This window comes from Oenanthe melanoleuca, chromosome 3 (genome assembly GCF_029582105.1).
Source record: "Oenanthe melanoleuca isolate GR-GAL-2019-014 chromosome 3, OMel1.0, whole genome shotgun sequence".
Taxonomy (NCBI): domain Eukaryota; kingdom Metazoa; phylum Chordata; class Aves; order Passeriformes; family Muscicapidae; genus Oenanthe; species Oenanthe melanoleuca.
In genome coordinates this window covers 86,207,599-86,231,805 of record NC_079336.1, presented here as the reverse complement: position 1 = coordinate 86,231,805, position 24,207 = coordinate 86,207,599, and the positions used below count along the sequence as shown (strand labels likewise).

General features: G+C 38.8%; 1 protein-coding gene across 2 annotated transcripts in view; it reads left to right on the top strand.

Moving 5' to 3' along the window:
- The window catches only part of EML4 (EMAP like 4), a 146,553-nt gene that overhangs the window by 30,748 nt on the left and 91,598 nt on the right, over positions 1-24,207 (top strand). The window contains exon 1 of one of the 2 annotated variants that reach the window (XM_056487624.1): positions 3,232-3,408. The exons of the other annotated variant lie outside the window; for it this stretch is intronic. Within the exon in view, the coding sequence (XP_056343599.1) occupies positions 3,384-3,408 (25 nt within the window). The 5' untranslated portion in view covers positions 3,232-3,383. Of the gene's footprint in view, positions 1-3,231; positions 3,409-24,207 lie in introns of those variants that run through there. 2 annotated transcript variants of the gene reach the window in all.

The window sequence follows — 24,207 nt, the reverse complement described above, 5'->3', positions numbered from 1 at the left end:
TGGGGGAAAACAGAAAACATATGAGACAATGGAAAGGTAGAACATCTCCTGTGAACAATGAACACTCAGCGAAACTAAATCCAAGGAAAAGGAAATACTCCCACCCACTCTTTTTTCCTTATCCTTGTTCTCACAGAATCAGTGTTTACATTGAATAACACATCTCTTTCAGGGGCCACTGAAGCTGAGAACTCTGAGAATTCAAATTTTTTAGACATTTGTATGAGTGGCAAGTAAGAGGTGTTACAGTAAACATTTTGTTTTTAGCAAAGTATAGAATTATTGTGGTTTTGGGCATCGGCCAATTTCAGAGGTGTGGTTTTTAGTTTTTGTGGTTCTTCCCTCTCACCCCCCTCCAGAATAAAGTATGTCTGAATGTGTTATCAACATAAATGGAGAAGCAAATGCTTTTCCCTTTTCTGATACATGCTATAGGATAGATTCACCAGTACTCTCATCAGATTGAATGTTTTTCTGAAGTACAGCCCTACCACGTGGGCAACTTCTGACTTCAGTGTCTGTCAGGGGTGATGGAACGAACATTTGTTTACTTCTTTTTAAAGAAAGAAACAATTAAAACAACCAAACTTCCCCCCTGCAACAAACAGAAAAAAGCCCCAAATCAAATGCTTTGTTTTTTGTCTTGTTTGACTTGTGTTTGGGAAAGTCATTAGGAACTGTTTGTCTTAGGAACATATGAGTACTTCTCTCCAGTATTTAAGAAGCTGCTAGGAGGCTGTAGCATCAATGGAGATGATGTGGGCTGTTATCTCTGTGAATATAAACAGAATTAAAAAGGAATTGCTCTGTCTGGAAGCTGAACTCCCTTAGTTCAAGTGCTTCCATGCACTGGTGGCTGTTGGAGCCACAGTTCCTTCATCTGCCCAGTTCCACCTGCTTTGCAGCCACTGCTGTCACTAGGGAAAGGACTTGTGAGGAGTTGAGATCTGCCCCATAGCACGAGAATTTCCACCTCAAGTATGCAAATAAAAATCTGAGGGCTCAGCACAGTCTAGTGTAAGAAAGTTAGTCCTGAAGCTGTCAAATACAACTGTTGATTTACTTATTTTTTTTATTAAAAAGAAATGCCGGTCAGTTGTAATCAGGTTGGGTATGTTGGATCTCCTTGTCACTCCTTGAGATTTATTTCCATCTGATCTGGCAGATGGTGCCTGGTGGTCATGTCTCCCTCCTGTGGCACAGGGAGCTCCATAATTCATGCTTATGAAATAAACCATTTTTTAGTTTTTTGATGGTCAGATCAAATCTTGTTAGTAAGCCTCAAATGCAATGAAATTTTTTTCAGAGGGGCTTTAAACTTTATAATGCACTTAACAAGTATTCTTCTCTCATTTGCTGTGTGTTACCAAGCACATCTGAAAAGCAGTTCACATGCCTATTGCATTTATAGTGGATTAGCTCTGCTTTTTTGCCTAGAGGGGTATGTGTAAATCCTTGATGTGTAAATTGCTTCTGCAGATGTGCTCAATTAGAAACCCCTCACTTCAAAGTCTGAGTGTTCTGGATGGGGCAAGACAAGGCCCCATGTCAAAGTGTTATCTCAGTACATGTTTGTGAGGCTTGCAAAAGGAAGGTGCTTCAACTTGGACTTTCCTGCTTGGGGGAAGAAACCTGTCTTTTATTGCTGTTTGTGCTGAGTTACAGGAGTTAATCATTGTTCACATGTGTGCATTGAGAGAGAATGTGCTCACCAAAGGCAGTAAATCTAACAGTTCAAGGTGTTTTCTTCTGCTCCGTGCACTCAGTGCAATGTTCAATAATGATTTTCCCATGTTAGGTGCACTGAAAGCATTTTTAAACACATTAATCTCAGGTGAACAGCACCTTACAAATATACAAAATATGCTCTTGCAATGTTTGGGTAATTGGTGTATAATCTGAAGCACAGTAAAGCTGATGTATGGTTGTACATTCTGAAATACATCTATCAAAGCATTAGACATGACAGCTCGTACATTGGTCAAAGGCAAAATACCCCCAGGAATCACATGATTTTCTTCATTTTCACTTAGTCTTCGGTTGACAATATTCAGTTTGTCATAGATGAAGGATGCAAAGGCAAGTGAGTTATAAGGTGTTGTTTTTAACCATTCTGTGGTAAAGCCCATAGTAATAGTTTCCACACACCTGGTGACCTTCAGTATGAGAACATGCTGTTGTCCGTCTAGTCCAGTGTCTTTTATCTAACTTTAGCCATCAGTAGCCTATTTCAAAAAGGGTGTAAAACCTCTCTGCCAGAAAAATGGGGGATGGTCTTCCTCCTCTTTCTCAATGAAGTTGTTTTATCATCCTAAGGAAGGGTGCTTCGCATTTCTTCTAAACCTTGTGTTTATTTTCTTCATGCTCTTTGCGTGCCACGTCTATTTTTTTTTAAACTGGCTTTTCTTTGCATTTTCTTTTTACCTTCATGACTATTTTTGTCAGTGGTAATCTAAATTCATTTATTGCTTTCCTGAAAAGAATAAATGACATTTCTAGGAATGGTTGAAACCTTTGACACTACATTTTTTAAAAGTAAATGTTTTTGTTAATATAAATACAACAATACTTGTAATTAAAGTGGTGTTGTGTTTTTAAGACTATTGGTATAGCATATATAGCCTTATGTTAACAAATACAAAAATGCTTCTTTTGCAATAGAGTTCTGAAGAAAACTAAGTCTCTGTTTAATATTTTTTTCATGTGGTTTTGAAGGCATTATTTTCTTCTAGCGAAGTCGTTAAAACTAAATGTCTTGTTTTGTTTTATTTTGCCAAAGTAATGAAAACTAATTTTGGTTGTAATGAATGTTAAAAATTAGGTGTAATAGAGAAGAATATGAACCTATGAAATATTAATTGATTTTTTTAAAGGGTATTTTTGTTCATATTTATTTGTGGTCAGTTGGAAGGAAGTAAGCACTTTGTCTCCTGCTAAGTGTGGAAGGCTTTAAATACATATTGCTCAGTGCTAACTTTTTTAAAGCATTACTTATGACTGACACATCCTGGTGTAGTTTGTTCTTCCCGCTAGTGACCTTGAAAGCATGTCTGTGCAATAACTGCTTATTGCTGGAACAAAAGATAGTTCTGTCCATGGTTTGTTTGAATTCAGGAAGCCGTGTTTGCCAAAGTAAAATCTTGGTGACGCAGCTATGTCAGGTTTCAGCAGCCACACCTCTGCTAAGCAGTTTCAAGTTTTCAGTTTTAACCTTTGTTCATAGCCATATTCCTTTTCCAGCAAAACATCTGGGGTGGTTTGCTTTCTTCCTTTCGCACTGGAGCTGTGCTAAAGAAATGCCAAGTTAGAAGGAAAAGCAGCAGCAAGTACTGTTGAGGTTTCCAGCCCTTCTGTGCTAAGGCAACTGGATGGTAGCAGAATAAATGGATTCTCTTCCTGATCATTGTGGTAAGGTTGGCACACTGTATCCTCAAGCGTTGGATGGTATAGATGCTGTGGGTTTTGGGGAATGGGATTTTATAATGAGCTAGCTATGCCTGATACCTGAAAAGCAATGCAGAATGCCATCACTGAGTTGTGAAGGGATAGTGGATCCAATTAAATAGGTACTTCTTCACTGCTGTAATGCAGTTTTCAGTGTGGCTCTGAGGTATTGCATGAGCATTTGTCTTTGATATTGGTGTTTAATGCAAGAATACATTTCTAATGAGCCAAGCTGCTGAAAGTGCTCCCTCTAGGACTGTGTGAATATAGTTTTCACTGCTTTATGATGAGGATTTGCCTTTCTGTAATTATGGATTTGTAAGAATCCCTGCAAAATTAATGGGTTTTGGACAGCAATTACAGTTTAGAAGTGTATATTGCTGTTCATGTGCTGCTTGGTCTCTGTGCTGTACCAGCTGTGTATTCTGACCTCTACTCAGGACCGAGTCTCTGGCGAGTGCAACTTCTCACCATTATCAAACTGCAAGCAAGCATTTAATTACAAATTAGCTGTTTTAACTGCTTTGGGGAAAAAAAAACCCAACAGAGTTTTGAAATTAAATCTTGAAGGATCAGCATTTCAAAAGCAGATCTGTCTGTTTCTGCCTGGAGCAATCCATATTTATGCGCGTACATACACACGTGGCTTTTAATTATCAAATACCGAGGTTTCCTACTGAGATTTCTGAAATTTGACCCTTGGATGCAAATTCTAATTTTTGTCAAGCTCCAAAGTGCTTTAAGCATCGTGTTTGAATGTTTTCTGAGTGTGGAGGGCTGAAATCAAGCGTCATGGTCTTGGAGAGCATTCAGAGCTTTGTTAATACTGCTCTGCAGTCAGATGCGATGCCAGGGGTCAAATCTTTGTTTAGACCAGAAGTAAATGAAGCAGTCATTTTACAAATGACTTGTGAAGAAATGATAGTAGTGGCGTGTGGAGCCTCTCTAGTCCGTTTGTTGCTGCGTTCAGCCCTGCCTCGTCTTCGTCCTGCCTGATTTACTGCCAAACTATGGGACAACTCCCAAAGACCCTCACTGAAAGCAGTCTGTGATCTCCTACCATGATGAGTACAATACCACATTCATCATCACAGTTTATGAGTTAAAATGGGCACACAAAACTCACCATTTACAAAAACAGACCTTTTTTTTTCCTCCTTTCTAGCTCACTGATACTTCTTGCTCTTCTGTGCCTGCTGTCTGACAAGACTTCCACAGCTAATCAGCACCACTCCTTTCCTGAGCCTCTTAGAGGTGCTGGTGAAGGATTCAGGCAAATTCTGTACCTTGAGAGACTAAACTGTACTTTCCACTCAGGAAAGACTAGGAGAATGAACTTGGAAGCCCAGTTTTTTTTCATGGGCAGCACTTTCCAACCAATGCCGTGGTCACCAAATACCAAAGCACCTTTTTCTTTATTTTATTTTTTAAATTAAAGATTCTAATATGGCTACTAAAGTATTTAGTGTGGTTTTTCATTAGGGAAAAAATGCATTTCCTCATTGAATGCATTTTCAGCCATTGATATATGCAGACTTTGCTTGCTGTAATACAAATAAACATCATCTGTGTTCCATGTGGTCTGACTAGGAGACTGAGTATCTGCAGAGAGAATAGCTTCAGCTTTACTTGAATTAGAGTTGTGATAGACACAAGGTACCTGAGTGATCCAGATGCTCAAGAGCAGTTTCTCCTTAATGATAAACAAAAGAAAACAGTGTGTGCCTCAGAAGAAGTTGGGAATGGAATTCCATCAAGAATTGGGATAGTTGTTCAAGTGTTTGACATTTATTGAAAGTTTCCTAGAATTAATTTTTTTCCTTGTCTCAGTAATATGCAGGGTTCAAATTGAAATTAATTTTATAAGGCTTGCTGGAAAAGGCAAGAGGTATACAACAGCTGTTATAGATGAAAAAGGTCTTTCAGCTTCCAGGATTGACTAACTGTTGCCTTCCCCTTAGGCCACAAAGTAAGTGGTGAATGCTAAAGTAATGTGAAAATGGGATGGTAAAAGACTTGGAAAAAACATGAAATAATCAAATTTAAGAATGTTTTAATTGAGGCTTGGTGTTTTGGCTGCTTTTAGATTTAAGTGATACCCATGTGATAACCTCTGAGAAAGGGCTGGGATGTGCAGTGGGATTTTTGTGCTTTGTTACGAAATATGTAAAATTAGGAGTGTTGATAATTAAGTACTTAAAGTTATTCTATGCAGAGATGAACCTTTTACTTGAAGACAGATTTACGTGATATTCACAGCTCATAAATCATTCTTCCATTGCCTCCCTGCTAGACTATTGGCAGTAAGAATGCATTTCTCAAAATATGCCTGTTTTCAATTAGCTCAAGGAAAATTCTCTAGTTATGGAAAGAACATCTATCTCTATTACCTGCCTCATGAATTAACACCCAAATACATTTGCATGAAGATTACCAAAGCTTACTGTGTGTAAGTAATGATTAGCGCTGATTTTTACATAGGAGAGGATAGGAAGATTGAACTGCCTTTGAAATGTTTCTAATCCTGAGATTCAGAGTTGTTATGAGTTGTGGAATGGAGAAATGGAGAAGTGCAGCCCAAAGCATTTTGGGCTTGGGAGGCAGGAGGGTTTGAGAGAGCCAGTTTGGTGGAGTTGGAGCTGGTGGGGCTCTGGTTCCAGGGGGGTGATGAAAAGGCAGGATGCTGCCTCGCTCACCCCAGTTGCTCTGCTCTCCTGGCAATTGTGCTATTTGTTGTTTTTCCTCTTTAGCAGAGTTTTCTGTACACTCTAGATACAGCCTTCCCCTGTTTTAGTTCTGGGCTGAGGCAATTGAGAGCTTCTTAGTCCTGTTTTATTACATCTTCTCAGAACGGCCTTTTGTTTGCAATTTGCCCACTTCATTGTGCTTTAGTTAAAAAAGGTTGCAATTACAGATCCCTGCAAAACACAGTTTGTTCTGTGCTTTCATGGTATTTCTTGCATGGTGAGTTCCACCTCTCCTACATCGACTTTGTTCTCTTAACTGAAGAAAAGGCAAGGGACACTGCCAACTTTCACAAAAAGCTTATTTTCTTCCAAGGAGAGTTGAAATAGTTTTAGTCTGTGACTTTTTCTATTGAAAACCAGATTTGTGTGAACTGGCATACTTGGAATGCACAATGTCCCATTAATGTGGTTGATCCAAAATCCCTTTTTGAAGGCAAAATGGGTGATCTTGATTTGTGCGATGTTGCCAAAGTAAATGTCACTTGAAGTCATTGGCTTGCACTAGGCTGGAACAATATACCTGGCTTTTAAATAAAGCTTTTTTTCACTGCCTGATCGTGGGTGAAGAGCTAATTTTATTCTGTTTTGCTGTTAGGAGCAGATTTCTAAGGTACTGAGTTAATTAGAACAACTATTCTGTTTTTCCAGGGAAAGAAGCGTTTACTTCAGCACGTACATTTCAATGTGTAAAATGACAGAGAGACAACATTTCTAGGAGCATCTTGTCAGCTCCTCTGGTGGGGAGGGCAGGTTGCTTGAGAGCATATGTGTGCATGTATACATTTGGAGAATCTGTGTGAACATATGTCTGCTGCTTCTACAAGGTGAACATTTCCATAAATTAATATTGTTACAAGTGTCTGGATTAAAATGATGCTGGTGTGTATTTGGGCTGATAGGGCAATGCTAGGCATCTGATAATTGAAGCAGTCACCTTTTCATTGTAGCCACAAGAGGTGGGTTGTTGTACAACATGTGTACAAGGAGAAGAATGTACTCTGTGGCACTGAGACTGTGACACATTGTTCTGCTCCTTGTGATGCACTGGGGCTTGGTGCTCAGGCACACAAAAGGCAACGCTAAAGAAATGCTTCATACATGCTCCATGTTGGGAATTCTTGACATTTTTGTTAATGGCATGTAAATCTGTGTTTATAAGACTTGAAAAATGCTTTGGGGATTTCATAGTTTGTGGCCATGTCAGTACAAAACTGGGCTTTTATTAAAGACTTAGTGGATATTCTGCAGTGGCTGTACTTTGTCACATCTGGGAGTGCTCAATAGGAAGATCTGTTTGGATCAATATAACTATTCAGGGATCTTTGGCTGCTGGCATTCCATGTGTCAAGATGCACAATGTTCTTTAGTAAAATTAAAACAAAACTGACTGTGGGTTGAATTGAGTATTTGGAGGAACAGCATAATTTTATAATATTTTTTTAGCTGGAAGGTGTGAATGGGAGAGAGGGAGGAAAGCCTTGGCCATGCTAGGCTGACCTGTGTAGGTCATGAGTCAAGGCACAGCAAGTACCATTTTGTCTTCACTTCTTACAGTTTTTATTTCATATATCTGTTGTCTTAGACTTTTGAGGGCTCAAGGACACTGATGCCCAGTTTTTATGAATTCATGTAGTAGATTACTATCTCTTTACTGCAGGGCTTCTGAAAAATGTCATTTCTCCTTTACTTGCATAATAAATTTTTAAAGATTTGGGAAGAGATAATTTATTACTTAGCTATAGGTTCTGTGCTTATAAGAATAATATGCTTCCCTTTCACAAATGCTTTTATGCTCTTGACTGTTGCATCCCATGAAGTAACCTTTCACTTAAAAATCTTCAACTTGCAAAACCCACAAGGTGAGGCAGGAATAGGAAGAGATATTTTAAAGCAAGACCTTACTTCATTCTTTATAATACTTATAAAATGTATATATTATACACACATAAAATGTGTATCTATTATATTTATATATATATAAGTGTATATATTTGTTTTAAAAGATAAATATTTGTATACATGACTTTTTTGCCAGCTTACTTCAGTAACAATTAAGAATGCTTTTTGTTGGTGGTAAACCATTTTTGTAAAATTTGAAGAGAAGAAGCATTAGGGCTGCCTCTAGCTTTGAGGAAGCCATGGTAGGGAGCAGAGGGACTGGGTCTGAGCACTGCACAGGGAAGAAGGAATCACCACCATCAAACACAAGGTGCCATTTGCTTCTCCAGGTTGTTGTAGTGCCAGTGGTCAAATCTACTTCAATTTTGATAATAGTGTTTGAGTTGAGGCTAAAAAATGAGAGGTCCTGCTCCTTTTGGAGTTTTACTCTTGATTTATAGGGAGAAGAGGGGGAGAACTCCTAGAATAATTATGTCTTAATATTTTGTTGCTGTCAGAAGTATTTTCTAGAAGAATTTTTCTGAGGGATTGCTGTGTTATCACCACAGCCCTAAATGAATGTTGCTTAGAATGAGTATTAAACTGAAATGCTGCACAGGGTCATAATGCTAGCACAATGCTTTGAGTTGCTTTTCAGACACAGATGATGCTCTTGAAAAAGCTCCTTTTTCTGTGCCTCCCAGGGAGTGATTTTTGAAATTAAACATCCTGTCTCTTTGGGTTGTTTGGATAGTGCTTGCACAAGCTTGAGGAGGAGAGAATTGATGCTTTGTGCATGAGGAAGCATTCTGTTTAACATAGTCAAAGACCACTATGTGCCAAATACAGAAAAGCAAGAAAACTACTCTCAGTTATTGAGGGCTTATGTATTTAAGAAGGGGAAAGGTGAATAAAAGGAAGGAAAAAAAAAATTATTTTTTTTTTCCAGTCCTGACTGATTGAATCTCTTGCATTCATAATTTGTGAGAAGGAAATAATCCTAATGGGCTTCTGGGTCATTGGTTTATGGGCCTGGCTCCAGGAAACCTTGGACAGAATAATTTAGTTAAAACAATGACACTAATCAGGCTGAGAGGGAGATGCTCAGCAGCTTCACTAGTAGGATGTTGGCTCTTGTCTATTCCATCTCCCAAGTCCACTGAGTGGGGGCTTCCTGGTGTTACTTGGCTTTCCTAGGTGGCACATCAGAGTTCTGGCTGAGCTTTCTTTTTGTCTGGGCTGGCTGTGTTTGCCAAGAGCCAAGGACTGTGCATGCCCCAGCCTTCAGGCTGGGAGACAGAGGGTCCTCACTGAGGTTTCTGGACTTGGGATGGTGCTTTTTGAACCTCAATTTCCTTAACTAGTCTACCAAACCCATCAGTTGAAGGACACTTCATTATGTTGGTGGAAGAAAGGATGGGAATAGAGTGGCATAGAGTGAGTTTTAGAGGTCACTGATACTTAAACAGTGGTGGTAATAAAACCCATGTTTAGCCCCTTACTTTCAAACAAAACAATTTATGTGTCAGTTTTCTGTGAGAACTTTCAGAATATCAAGTGTTTCTTTTCTCCTCATTTTACTGCTATGTGAAATTACAACTTTGTTCAGGACAAGTCTTTTTTTGTTTGTATAATTGTCACATTTGCTTTTGCCTACATACCATCATCAAACAAAATTGTTTGATTTCAAAGCTGGTTTATAGCAGACAAGAACATGTTGACATGCTCTCCAAAGTAACCACATGTTCCTTTGAAGAAAGAAAGGAAAGTGAAAGACAAAGTTCTTGTTAGCAGGACTAACTGCTGTCTTATAAGGCTGAGAAAGCTGGTTAGAAAAAAATATTAAATTCTGTGAAAAGTTTTGATTAGGTTGTATATTATCCTTATTTACGCTTTTCCTAATTAAAAATCAGCAAAGTGACACCACTGCTCTGCAAGTAAAGTTCTGTGAAATATTTCTAGTGCTTCTACTAAAGGGCAAAGAAAAACCTAATTCCTGCAGTCAGAAAGTCTTGATTTTTTTATTTTTTTTTAACTCTGTGTCCTACACAGCTACTTTTCTGTGTGTGATTGCTTACTTTATCAGGTTTTGAACAGTAGGAATGTGCTATAGAGGCAGATTGCTGCAAGAGCAACACTTGAACATAAACTGAAGTATAAGAGGATGTTAACTCTAGGACTGTAGTTTCAGGTTCTTACATGCACATGCTGTCTTTTCTTATATACCAGTCTTGCCAGAGCTTTTCAGTGAGGTTTAGACCACATCATTCATGCACAGGAAAGAATAAAAAATGCTTTCAAAAGCTGAATAATGCTTAATATAAGTTTTGCTCTTAGGTAGTTTTTTTTTTTGTTTTTTTTTTTTGTTTTTTTTTTTTTTTGTTTTGTTTTTTTGTTTTTTTTTTTTGTTTTTGTTTTTGTTTTTTTGTTTTTTTGGGTTTTTTGTTTGTTTGTTTGTTTTTAATTGACGGTAAACCTGCCATGTAGCAGGGATAGAAATCATAATCAGTTGTTCATATCCAGAGCCCTTTCCTCCTTTCATAGCTCATCTTGCTGCTATAGATTTGGGAGTAGGCTGCTGCTTTTCAAATGGGGCATATTTGCAAGTTGGACAAGGCAACTTTTTTCAAAGGTAATTACTCCAAAACATTGCAGGATATGGCAAGCTGAACTTGTGTTTAAAAACAAGAAAAGCCAAGAAAGTTTGCAGAAAGGGGGTGGGGGAAAGATGGCTGGTTTGCCAGAATAGTGTCATGCTTTCAAGTAAGGGGGAGAGACTTGAGGTATGAGACATGCAAACTAATATGTAAATTTGCTGAAAACAAGTAATTTTGGACATGCATAGGATTGCTGTTGAAGTATCATACAGATATCCTATTAGGTTTTAATGCCTGCTTTTACCCAGAATAAGAAAGCAAGTAAGAGCATATCTTCATATCCTAACAATTTAATGATTAAAAATGTATTTTGAATGCTACTGTATTCTGTATTACACCCAGTGCAGGCAGTCCTGTTTGCTGGATGCCTTGCAGACTTGGGAAGAGAACAACAGGCATCATAAGGCATTTCTAATCAAAGAAATACAAAAGATGTGTACATTTCTGTTGGTATTTGAGGACAGTTAAACAAACCAAAAGATGTTGTCTGTAAAATGTGATTGAAGTTCATTTTCCAACATTAGAGTATGTATCTGTGAGCTCTTAGATTGTGTGAGCCTGTTTTGCAGTAGGGTAAGCTGCAGGGAATTTCACTTTAATTTTGAAAATTTATTTGAGTTTGAACCAGAATCTAAATAAACATTTCTGTTTTTTCTTTTAGCACTGAGATTTTTAGCAGTGGGGAACTTCTTGTCAAAATGCTTAGTGCATACCTTGTAATGGAAATTGTGGGAGAATGTGAATAGAACAGAAATAGACCCAACGTTTATCTGATAGTTCAACAAAAAGTAAATATTGAGATTTGTTTCTTCTCTTGTAATGGACTATTAAAGTACAGCTGACTTGGGAATGGAGGGCTGAAGGGGACAATTTCCCCAAACAGTTGTGTAAAAAAGAAAAGCTTAAATCTAGATGGGCCTGTTGCTTCCATTCCCTATGTGTTCTAACACATTTAAAACCTTTATAAAATGACAAAGTGTGAATAAAGCATAGTGTGCCCTAGGGAGGCAGCAGAAAAGTTCAGAGGCATTTTTTCTACATCTCTGTTATAGCAGAGAATGTACTAAATGTAAGTGCCTGGCCAAGTGAGGAAACACACCATACCTAAGCTACAGAAGTCCCACCCAGGAAAAATTCATTCAAACAATAGTGAATTTATAAATGTGCTGTGCAGACCCTGCTGAAGTTTGCTTTCAAGTTTGTTTAAGACAGCTTGCCAGTCCAGATGGAGTAATACCTCAAGCTTTGGGGCAGTGGGAGTCCTTCCACCAGCTTGTGCTTCCCCCTCATCCCCATCCTTTTCCTGAGATCCGTGCTGCCTTACAAAAACATACCTACACAGCTCTGCTGCTTTCAGCACTTAATTGCTAAGCTAGAGGATACCATGTGCTTTAGCTTCCCATATGAAAGAGATTACTTTTTTTTTTCCTGTACTCTGTCTTCTCTTCACATGTTTCAGGTAAATTGGTTTTGGGAAAGGCATGTGGTTTCATTCTGCTTTGCTTTTGACTTGGTAGCCACAACTACATATATAAAACTGCAAGTAGTGGTGAGCCAACACCTTATATAATGGATTATTCTGGTTTTCTGTTGAAAATGCCCATTTATTGTGTGTATATGTGTGTAGAAGTAGTGCAAAGCATCAGTCTCCAACAGCAGTTGCTGCTCTGATGGCTCCTTTCTCCCCCTCATCTCCTGTGCTGGATCATAGCAGAAGTTATTGTTCAGAGCTGCCTTTCACTTCATATGTTTAAATTTCATTGCACTAGTGTTGCTCCAGCTAGCCCAAAGGACTGTCCAGCTTCTGAGAGATGCCTTTGGGAACGGCTAATTCTCCAGACTTTGGTCTCCCAGAAGTCATTTATTGATACCTGCTTTTTTTGTGTGCTTACCAAGTAACTCACATATAGCTCTGGTGTCACAAAAACTAAGGAACACACATCTTCTCTTTGTTTGGATATCTTATCTCTCTGTTGCCTGTTTTTAAACCAGTGCATTGTTCATCTTTAAAATGTTATATGTCTATACCTTAAATACTACTGTCTATCACATCAGTTCTTGCTAATTCTGGATTGAGTTCACTGGTGTAAGCTCTTTGGTTCCTTTTTTGAGGAATAAATTACTCAGCTGAAATAAAATTTGCCTTGTCTTCATTTCACTGCTCAATTACGTTTCTGATTTCTTTGTTCAGATCTTGTCTTATCAAGGTCATGCTTTTGCACTTGTAGCACCAAGGTTTCTCTTCCTTCTCTCCCAAACTACTTCCTTTCCCCCTCCCTCTTGTAGTGATTTTTGGCATATCTGTTGCTGTTTTGAGTGCCAGTTATTTCAGTATTGAGGAATGGAGATTATCCAGATCCCTTTATTTCTTTATTTGTAGAATAAAGGTCCAATTTTGTCTCCATACTGTATGTGGCAATAACCATTACCCTTTCCTCATTTTCAGTGTTATCTTTATTGAAATGCAAGGCAAAATGTTTTTGTTTTGTGTTTGTTCCAGGTTTTTTTTTCCTAGATGATCTCTTACACCTCAGTGTGTAGTAGCTGTCTTTCTGCCCCTCCTTTGAAGCTGCAGTGCATAGTAACAGAGATGCCCCAGGATTTATGCTGCATGGTTCAGCTCCAGCAGGCTCCCAGTTGGTTTTGCTCTTCTGTTGATGCCCTGTAACCTCTAAAACATGCTGTTCTTTCTTAAGCTTTTTTTCACTTATGGGGAAAATAAAAAGGTTTCCTGCTTATATTTAGTATCAGGTTTTTATTCATCCAGGTAGTCTGGGTTCCTCAACAGATTTGTTCCTTAGCTTGGAAAAATAGAATACCCTCTGCCAGACTGTTTAACTGTCTCTGGGCAGTGATCAGGAATGGTGAGGATTGGGTTGTGATTGCTGGAGCTGCTGCTCATCTCTCCTGTCCATCAGCATGAACTGACTGGGGCAGCATCCCTGGCCACTGACCAAGGAAGCCTTCAGCTCTTATGCCCATGCCACTGCCATCATTCATGCTTGTTTGGGTTTTTCAGAAAATAAAATGTTAGTTTCTCAAGAGTTCACCCTTCTCTTTGATATTTTATGAGAGAGAATCTGTGGAGCACAGGTGGTCAATCTCTGTAGGATCCCAGTGATAATTGTTATGTTTCAGTATTTCTCTTCCTTTCTTTTTCTTCTCCCTCATCTACTACCCAACCTGGCAATTTTGGCCTTTGTGTGTAAGTATTGGCCACCTCTCAAAGGTTACATTTCTCTTGTGTTTCATTATGTGGCAAAGACTTGTTTTCTTGTAAGGTTAATGCTTTTTCTTTTGAGTCTCTGAATTGTCAGCTGTGGTAGGACACTCTGGTGTCCATGTGGAAAACAATGCCTCATGCAAGAGAAATGTGTGGCCAAATTATTTGTGTGTGTGTGTTTATGAAAAACAACCTTTTCTGCAGGAGACTGTTACGTTAGGACTGAAGACTGCGTGGGAGAGCTGAAATTGCTGGAAACATGTTTATAGGGGAAATTCTGGCAGGTTTTTAACTGCCATACGAGGAATGTGGCTGCCTAAAAACAAGAAGTTGTATGATTCTTTTTCCAGATGTGATCCCTTTACCTTTAATTGCAATTTTAGGATATGAGAAGGTTTAGGAATGGAAAGACTGATGTAAAACGTCTGATGACACCAATTATTGACTCAGGTTGTTTTCTAATTCCATGTGCACAGTAATGCATCTGCTTGAAGGTGCTTGTGCTGTACAGGTAAGTGTTCATGGCTCCTGCCTGTGGAGGAGGGATGGCAGATGTTGATGGTGATGTGAAACTGTCTAAGCTGTGGATGGTTCCTCCCTCTAAAGGAGGGCTGATAGATATTAATGGTGATGTGAAACCGTGTAAGCTTTGAATGGTTAATTGTATGCCTGGATCTGCTACATATATTGGGATTGTTCCTTTCATTTAATTGCCCAGACTCTCTTCCATGCTTGCTGGGCTTTTGTGGCTTTGTTCTTTGTGTTTGCCACCTTTTTCCTCTTTCCTCTTGCTTTTACCCCTACTTTTCCCTCTTCCCCCTCTTTAATTTTTTTTGTTTGTTTGATTGGTTTTGTTGTTGTTCTTTTGTGTTTGTTTGTTTAGATTTACTTAGGCTTCAGAAGAGGAAGGCATCATCAAGTCTATTGGTTATGGGTCTGTAGGCAAGGGTGTGCAGAGGGTGGGAGATTTTTTTGCTCCTTCTTCTGTTTTTTGTTTGTTTCTTTGTGTTTGTTTTTGTTTTGTTTTGCTTTATTTTTTTCTGATGAGTTAATGGTTAGGAGAGAAGGGCAGAAGGAAAGCATTAGCAAGCAGTGATGCCTGGCAGGGGTTGATTACATTTGAAATAACTGATTGTGATTTATATTGTTTAGTTTTCAATGAGAAGGAAGAGGAAGTGGGACACATCCTGCCTAACAGCTTCTTTTAATGCTCCACGATTTATCTTTGCAGCATGTGCAGTAAGACTGTTCAGATTATTTGCTATGTGAAAATGTTCAGCACTGTCAACTGTTGAGAATTCTGCCTAATGTTGTCTGTAGACTTTGGTATTCAAGTAGCCCCAGGCCTATTGTTGCTGCTGCTTCCTTAACAGATGAGCATGTTTTTAATGTTAATGTAATCTCCCCACGCCAGAGAAAGGATCTAAAAAGTTTTGAACCCCAAACTAACTCGTTAATGAATAGCATTTTGTCATCTCACTTGAGACAGCATTCTTTATGGTCACTGAGCAGGTGTTGCCCATGTTGTAACTCAGCTGAGTTTTGCAGTAATCACCTCCTGTCTTGGTGCTGCTTTGTCCTTTATGCCCCTTAGTGAGCAGCTCTGAGGTCAGTGCCTGGCTCTGTGGGTCATGGACAGACATATTTCATACAGACAAATCCATCTTCAGGGCCACTTTTTGGTCCTCTGGGCAGGTGGGATCTTGTTTGCTCCTATCACTAAGGGATCTGCTTAACCCCACAAGCAGGTTGTTTTTAAGATGAATTCATGTTGAGATCTAGGGAATATTGTGATTAGGTCCTGTTTTGTCAAGAAAGGGAGCCTTTATTTGGAGACGTGCAAATCTTGTTGAGTTCTATTATTTGCCACTTGACAAAAGAAGGATTAGTTGCCAGATCTTTCTACTCTGCTTTTAGACTAAGGAAGGGAGAGCAAAACAAGAAATAAGGATTTGAAATAAATGTTTTTAATTTTTGCTGTTACAAGGGTAGGTTTCATTTTTGTCAAGGTCCTTTTGGAGAATAAAATGAAGTGTAAATTTTAAATCTGGTTTTTTTCAGTCTTTTTGATGTGCAGATGGGACTGGCATTGTGTATGTTATAAAAAAATCTTGGACTAAGATTATATGTTTCTAGGCAGAAAATACTAGGAGTAAGAGCCTTAAAACATCAACAATTCATGCTTTAAATAGGCAAGAAAAGCAAAAACAGGATAAAAGGAAATATTTAAAGGAAATAAAGGTATTTTGTTGGCCATCTGTTTTCCCCTCTTTGTGCATATCCCCTAAATTTATTTCCTGCTTGGCCCTTAATGTGAAACATGCCAATATGACACCCTCTCTATTCCCAAACCTGTGGAATTAGCTCCTTTGTGCATGTTGTCAAAGAGGGGTAAAAAGTTTTAATGTCCTTATTTAAAGGCAATCCCTGGAGAAATTTGGAAATAGACCCTTAGTGCAAGGAATGTGTGACTTTTTCCTTCCATGGTGCCCCAGGAGGTTGTCCTTGCTCTGGAGACACCATGGGGCTGGTGTGTGTCATTCATGTCTGGCACAGAGCTGGAAGCAGCTCTTGTCTTGTTCTGGCAGGAAAATCACTGCAGCCAAGGGTTCCTTAGGAGGCCCTTGGTCAGTGTGAGCCTTGGGAAATGAAATACTGCCTGAAGTAAGGAAATCCATCCCATCACTAGGAGGGTGTGCAGGGTGGTCTGTGTTCATGTGGCCTGTGTTTTGTTTTTTACTTTCCATGTCTGGAATCCTGTTTTGGACCTTTGATTTGTTCAGCATGGTTAATAAACTGCTACCATGTTGGATTTTCCAGTGGATTGGGAATTAGACTCTTAACTGTGGGAAAAAAAATCTCATGAGTTTGTTTTCATTGATATGCTTTACTTCTTTGTTTTCATAATCTACAAAGGAGTTTCAAAACTGTAATGGACACAAAATTTCAGCTTACATCTAGAAGAATGAATAGAAGCAAAAAATACACAGTCTTGTCTGGCTTAAACTGGAACTTTAGGAATTTTGCATTGATGATTTAGATGTGTGGAATTGCTGTCATCGTGCAGCTCCTTCTAAATGTACTGGGAATAATCCAGCAATGTCAGCAGTGCCTAGAGCAAGGTATGTGGTTATTTTTCTATGAACCTAAAATTGTGTTAATCTTTGTGGAAGTTAGAAAGGCAAACTCATAATTCTTTTTTATCTCTTGTGTGTTTTGAAGTGACTTTGGTACTGCACCTGCACACATATATCACTGCAGGTTATTTTTCAGAATGGCACATGCTTCAGTCCTTTCCGATACAGCCACTTGCAATGCAGACAGGTTAAACAGACAAATAGTTTTAAAGGCTTTCTGCTTAATGCTCCAGTGCAATTAAATCCTGGCTTTGTTTGTAGAAGATAGGATCAGCATGCATTGGAACAATCAATATGGCCCATAAAAATAAGAGGCTTTTGTTCGTTTTTGTCATGAATGTTCAAGTAAGCCAAAGTGAAGTGAACACTACCCAGAGATGCATATCCAGGGATTGAACCTCTTGGCAGAGAAGGCTTTGTGCAGCTCCAGATGTGTTGGTGGTTTTTTTTGGTTGCATCATCAGCTCTACTGCTAATGGATATGATTTCATCAGGAATGTTTTAAGAGTTTGGTTTTCTTTAAGGCCATGCTTGATGAAGCTGTGAAGTATAAGGAAGAGAATTTGTGTGTTTGTTTAGCAAAACTGGAAATTTAGCAGCCCTCAAGGTCGCAAAAGGAAAAAGCATGAAAATCAGACATATGTGGTGTGGGGGAAGTGATCCTGAATTAACTGACACAAGGTCAGAAAAATTGCCCTTTCCCCAGTAAGCTGGATTCTGAGGTTGGCTTCAGAACACAGTTTAAACAAAGACAGTTAATTTAACCTGACACTGTCTGGCTGTCCTGTTCAAACTGCATCTCTGTGAACAGATCCTGCTACCTAGTGGCTTTGCCCAGCAGACAACCTCACTCACCTCTGGGAGGCTTCACTCTCCTCCAGCTACACCAAATATTGAAATATATTCTTGCAGTTGTACAATAACTCCCACCACCACCTCTCAATAGGAGGCAGAATTCCTCCTCTTCCCTTCTCTTTTAATAACAGATCATTTCAAAGGCAAATCCAGTACTGTGCTCTAAAGCAGATTTTTTGTCTGTAATTCAATTAAGTCAACATACTACTGGTTTTGTCATCTTCATGAATTTATTAAACCTTTTTTTGCCTAGCACAACAGTATGGGAAATCAAAGTACTTGAATCATTTGCAAAAACCAGTGGTTTTTTTTGACTGATGGGGTAGCAATATTAATAGCAATTCTTTTTACAAAAGTAGCTCTGATAGTTCCTGGGAACGTGATGCCTTATATGATGCAGTGAAGGCATCATTTAATATTTAATATAGCCCAAGTTGTCCAAATGCTATTAGAGTGCATTTTTGAGGATACCTACTGTAATAAGTTGTTGAATTTTGCCATGTTATGTTAAATTGTATCAGTCTGGAGGTGAGTCCTGGTTCCCTTTTCAGTCAGCTGGAGCTTGTCCCAGGTTTTTAGCCCATCCCTCACCTCTCTTACAAGGTGGTCTGTGTTCAGACCTGTGCCCCCCTTCCTCTCAGAGCACAGCCACCAGCCAGGCTCCTCCCTGCTAAATTGTGCAGCAGGATCTAAAACTTTTTTACCAAATCAAATCTTCCAACAGTGAATCCAGTTTAAACTGCTGGTTTGCTAATGATCTAAACCAAACTCCTGACTCAGAGGGTTGTGCCAAGTACGTGCTATTTCCACTCCTAATCCTTTTAGTGGAGAGTGGTACCTTGCAAGCAGTTATCTGCAAGTGTTTTCTGGCCTGTTTTCAGGAATGGCTGGCTCCATTCCTGCAGCTGCTGCCTGACTCCATCCTGTCTGCAGGAGAGTGGACCTGTGCTGGAAAGCCACTCTGCTGTCCCCACCTGCATCAAGGAGCTCCACACCACCTATGTGTGCATGGGGTACAGACAGCCCAAGGTATTGATTCGTGTTCTTGTAGGCTGGAGGGCTTCATGGAAATGAGCAGCTCTTTAACATTTAAGCATTATTGTGACTATAGATTAATACAATTCCTATTTTAAAATATTTTTAAGTAGACTAGATGTTCATCATATATTGATAGTGACATGTGATGCCCTTGCTTGGTGGTCTGAGATGCAGCATGACTGCAGACCACTTTGTGTGGCTCTTCAGGCAGGTGATTAAGATTGGATTGCAAACTCAGTTTACTATTTGCAAGTACATTCCTTCCAATGTTCCTTCCTATTCTGCCTAGAATAACAATTGGTTTATAAATGAGAAAAGGAAGGAGACAATGTGAATAAGCCATAGCATCTCATGTTCTTTTTAATGCCATAGATCTGATTTCATCAGTGAGAGCAGTAAGATACTTCCTCCAAATTGCTTAATTTAATTCTCCTCTTTCCACTTCTCCCTACATTCCTCCAATATACATATCCTCTATGGGCTTTGAGGATGCTGCAAGAACAAACTTGATTTCATCTGATTGCAGGTATGCTTGAAAACCTGTAATTTTCCTTAATGGAAGGTAGTGCTGACTTCTTGATAGCAATGAAGCAGATAAAATCAGTTGCCTGATTACCCATCAAATGAGTTGCTCATTAAATCAAGTAATTCTCCTGTGGTGAGACAAAATGAGTGATTTGAATTCTGTCAAGAGCATAGCAAAGGAAAATACTGAGGTATAAATCTTTTGTTGAGAAGATCTTGAAAGGTATGAAGTATAGTCATTGGCAGTCCTCAACTGCTCTCTCTTAACTTTGTTTTAAAGGAGCTGGGAGGAGATGCCTCTTTGTGAGCACCCTTGCAGGGTGACAGACCTTCAGCAAGGTGGTTTTGAGGGTTAGTTTTGCAATACAAATGTGTTTATGTAAATTTGTAAATGTCTGAGCGTGTAAGTGTAGGGAAGCTCCACAAGTGACTTGCAACAATTCATTAATTCCTGATTGCTGTAGTTGAATTTTACACTTTATTTTCATATGGGGTGGCAGAATATTGAGCAATTTGACAGAATAGTAAAAAACTGTATTTGATGGGGAAGAACATGCTTCAAATCTGTCACATTGCCAGTGAGATGCATCCTTAAATGATGCCCAAAGAAGCATGCAACATTTAGTGAAAATTCAGAAATGGGGACTGGAATTTTCTCAGTATATGAGCCAAACTTCTCATTGCTATCTAATACCATTCCTTGTTTTCTGATGTCCTTCAGTGTAATGTGCATGCTTTCCTGTAGAAGCCTTCATTTATGTAGGAAAAACCCTCAAAAACAAACAACCCAACAAACCAACACATATTCACGCTGCAAATACAGGCCATGGAGAAATAGAATAAAATGTCCAGCATTGCAGGTTTGTTACTTTCATGCAGATTTTCCTGTGGGCTTTGTTAAGATAGTAACTCAGTAGCAGTTGGTTGAAGGAAATAGCTGAGTCTTCCTGTTTATAGAGGTAGCAGGCAAAAACATTGCTACTAAAACTTACACTGAAATTGTAACATTGTCTGGTGCTCTGGTCCTATAAGCTTCTGTGGTAATTACAGGTAAATAAATCACTGTTACTGTTTGTCTTTTTGTCGTGTTTTGACTAAAACTTCTTGAACATGCTAGAAATTCTTTTGGCCTGAGGATAGAAAAAAGAGGAATGTGGGTTTGTTTGGGAACTTGTATATTGGACTGAATAATTCAGTGGTCACCTCTGGGTGTATGATCGTTAAAAAGTAGTTGTTAACTAATTTAGATCACTTTACTAAGGTTTGGAAATCTTTTATATCTCAAGACTGTCTGAAAGTCAAGTGTCACTTACTTTAAAAATTTGGAATACTGAAGAGCATCATAGACTCTAAAGGTAATGATGCTTTATAATGTCCATAATTTAAAATCTGTGTAACCATGTGCATTTAAAAGTTCTGTAATTCTCCATTTGGTTTTGTGGAATGCTTAAAACATGCTGCAAGCTGATAGGAGAGAAAGTATTTGCAGTCCATTTCATAGCTTATATGTATTTCAAATGGAAGTTGTATGTTCAGAACTTAGTGTTAAAAAAGAAAAACACACACAATCCCCGAAACTTGAATTAAAAGAAGCTATGTGTAAAGGTGTTTGTCAAGTTTCTGCCTAAAAATCTTGTGATAGAACTGTGCTTATTACTCCCCTATGAGGAAAGGCTAAGTGATCTGGGTTTTTTCAGCATGGAAATGAGAAATTTTTGGAGTGACATAATTGTAGCCTTCCAGTTACCAAAGGGAGCCTACAAGAACAATGGAGAGAGACTTTGTACAGGAGCCAGTAGTGACAGGACAAGGGGGGAGGGATTCAAATTGAAAGTAGGTATAGATTTGGTATTAGGAAGAAGTTTTTTGCTGTGGGAGTGATGAGGCACTGGTTGCCCTGAGAAGCTGTGGAAGTGTTCAAGGCCAGCCTGGATGGAGCTCTGAGAAACCTGGTCTGGTGAAAGCTGTCCCTGCCCAAGGCAGGGAATTTGAACTAAATGAACTTTAAAGTCCCTTCCAACCCAGACCATTCTGTGATCCATTGTGTTCACCTGCATGTTAGCAGCTAGTTAGATGAAACCTGTGTACTTCATACTCTTGCGTATTAAAAAAAAAAAAAAAATATAAATGCTTTTGTAGTCTGTCTTTAAAAAAAATTAAAAAGCAGGGCATGAAAATAGTTTTTATTATTTTAGTTTACTTTGTATGCAAATATATAGAGTTTATTCCTTATCCTAAGATGCTGGGAGCTTAGAACAGTCAGTGCTGATGTGTCTTTTGCTAGCAAAGAAGTTGCTTTTAGTTGTAGCCCTATCACCCCCAGTATTCTATTCACTTAACTCATGAGCTTTATCCTTGTCAAGGAACAGATGGGTAAGGTCTTCATTTGAGGCTCAATTAAATGCCCTTAAAACTTGTGATTTCAGTGTGTTCTAGACTGTTCTCTTGTTTTTCAGCTCTTATTACTTGATGATAACTAGGCAGATCTGGAGTACAGGAGTTTCTTGTGATGAAGTAAGGACATAGTGAGCTTTAGCATATGTTGCCATAACCATCCCCACCTCTTAGGGCTGGTGGTTCCACAGTGTGTGGAAATGCTTCTTAGGTAACATGATACCATCAAACTCCTGCTGCTTCTGACCTTTAGTCAGCCTCTGAATCTTTGGTAAGCTGGATTCTTGAAAAATACAACTGCATTTCTTAAAGCCATCAAGGACCTTTTCCATTTTTTCTTGTGTGGTGTTTTTCCCCTGTAGAATGATGTGTCCTTGTCTTGACACAGCTGTTTAGTCTGTCAGTTCTGTTAGACCTCTACTGCACATCTCAGTTCCCTCTCTCTCTTTCTCCCTCTTTCTTTGTTCCTTGCTTTGACCTTTAGCTGTCATAACAGGATTGGTTATCCAGGGGAAGAAATTATTTTTTCTGACCTATTGAATGTTTATTTCTGGCAATACCAACACACTTCTGTAGTCAAAAGTTGACCTTGGTCTCAACTCCTGTGAAAGAGCTACCAGTTAAAATGGTAAAGTGCTTGTCTCTTACTTGTCCTTTGTTTACTCTCCAGAGAGAGAGGCTGGCAAAGGTATCAGTTGTGCCAGGCTTTTTGTAATACTACTATTCCTACAGGAAGAAAATATGTTAATGTCCATAGTGTTACTTAGACTTTTGTTACTCAAGTAAGCATGTCTTCTAGTCTGACAGATTTTATTTTTAACTTAGTTGAAAGATCTTTTTTGACTTCTGTGTGTGGATCAATATGATTCCTTCTAAAAACAATTTTTATCAAGCAATTTGTGGGAATAGTATGGCTTGTTCTTCACATTTTATATTCACCAGGTTTTAGGAACACTACTGAAAAAGAAGAGAAGTAAACAGGAATTTCCATATTTGCCCTTTTGAAAAAGCACAGGTGTGTATCTTGTGTGTTTTTCCAATAGTTTAGGTCCAAAACCCTGCCTGGGGATTTCACAACAGTTCAATCCTATATTTGTAAATTAAACATGATGTTTATTATTGTGACCCATTTTCCTTAAGAATACAAAAATCTGTTGTCAGCTAAATTTAAAGGAATGACATGGATATAAAACTGTTTCTGCAGATTCCCTTTAAACCACTTTGTTTGGTAGTCTGTGCCATCAGAAGGGTAATTAATTTATGGACTGTACAGCTGTTATATATAATATGTCAAAACTGTGTGGCTGTAAATGATCTTTTGATAAGGTCAGACTCTGGAGTAATAGCTTGAGGTCTGACACCTACATCACATTTGCATGTACTAGATAATACTTAAATAAGAGGTGCTGTGTTTCTGCTGCATGATCACAAATGGAGATGATCACCCCACCCCTTGGGTGGAAGATTTGGGTTCTGCTGGCATATGCAGAACTGTGGAAGCCAAGAGGTGTTCCTGTAGGTCTAGGTGAAGCCAGACTGGCACCTGTGAGGTTTGTCCCTCGTCTCCATGGCTTGCCATATGTCTGAGTCACTTTGGGATGGGGTGGGGTGGTGGCAGTGCAGTCACATGTCACCCCAGTGCACAGCTGAGCTGCTCACCCCCTGTGCAAACCCTCTGTGTGTCCACAAGTCTTGTGCTGGACATCCTTAATCAGAAGTAGTTCTGTGGGGAAGGATTGTGCTTTTTGGGCAGGGTTTTTTCATAAAGGCTTTTATACCTCCTCAGCACTTCAGAGTGGATGGTAAATGAGAAACTTGTTGGTTTCTGTCATAAGCAGTGTACTCTTTCAAATTTTCTTGGGTTTTTAGCTCTTAGTTTCTACTTTTAAAAGCAGTAAAAATAGTCACCATTGCAGCAACACATTAATGGAAACAGCCAACATCTGGAGGTGTTTTGACATGCAAGAATGACTTTTAATCATTTTCTGAAAGCATACACAACTCTTAAGCAGTTTTGTGTTTCTAGAAGTAGAATATATTATTTTGAAAGTACTTTATTAGAAAACAGTTTGTAGATTGTCTGCACTACCATTTTCCCAATTCTGCATGGCAGAAGCAATATCTTTCTGTTGGCATAAGCTGAATAATTAGACAGCAGTCATTTCACCATGGCTAGTCGTAACCATAACTTTGATGTGGCTAAGGCCACCAGTAAGTTGTCATTATTAATCAAACTTTTGCTGATCACTTTCAGAGAATGGAAATGAGTTATATTGAACAACCTTTTACAATTTACCTGTACTTTTAAA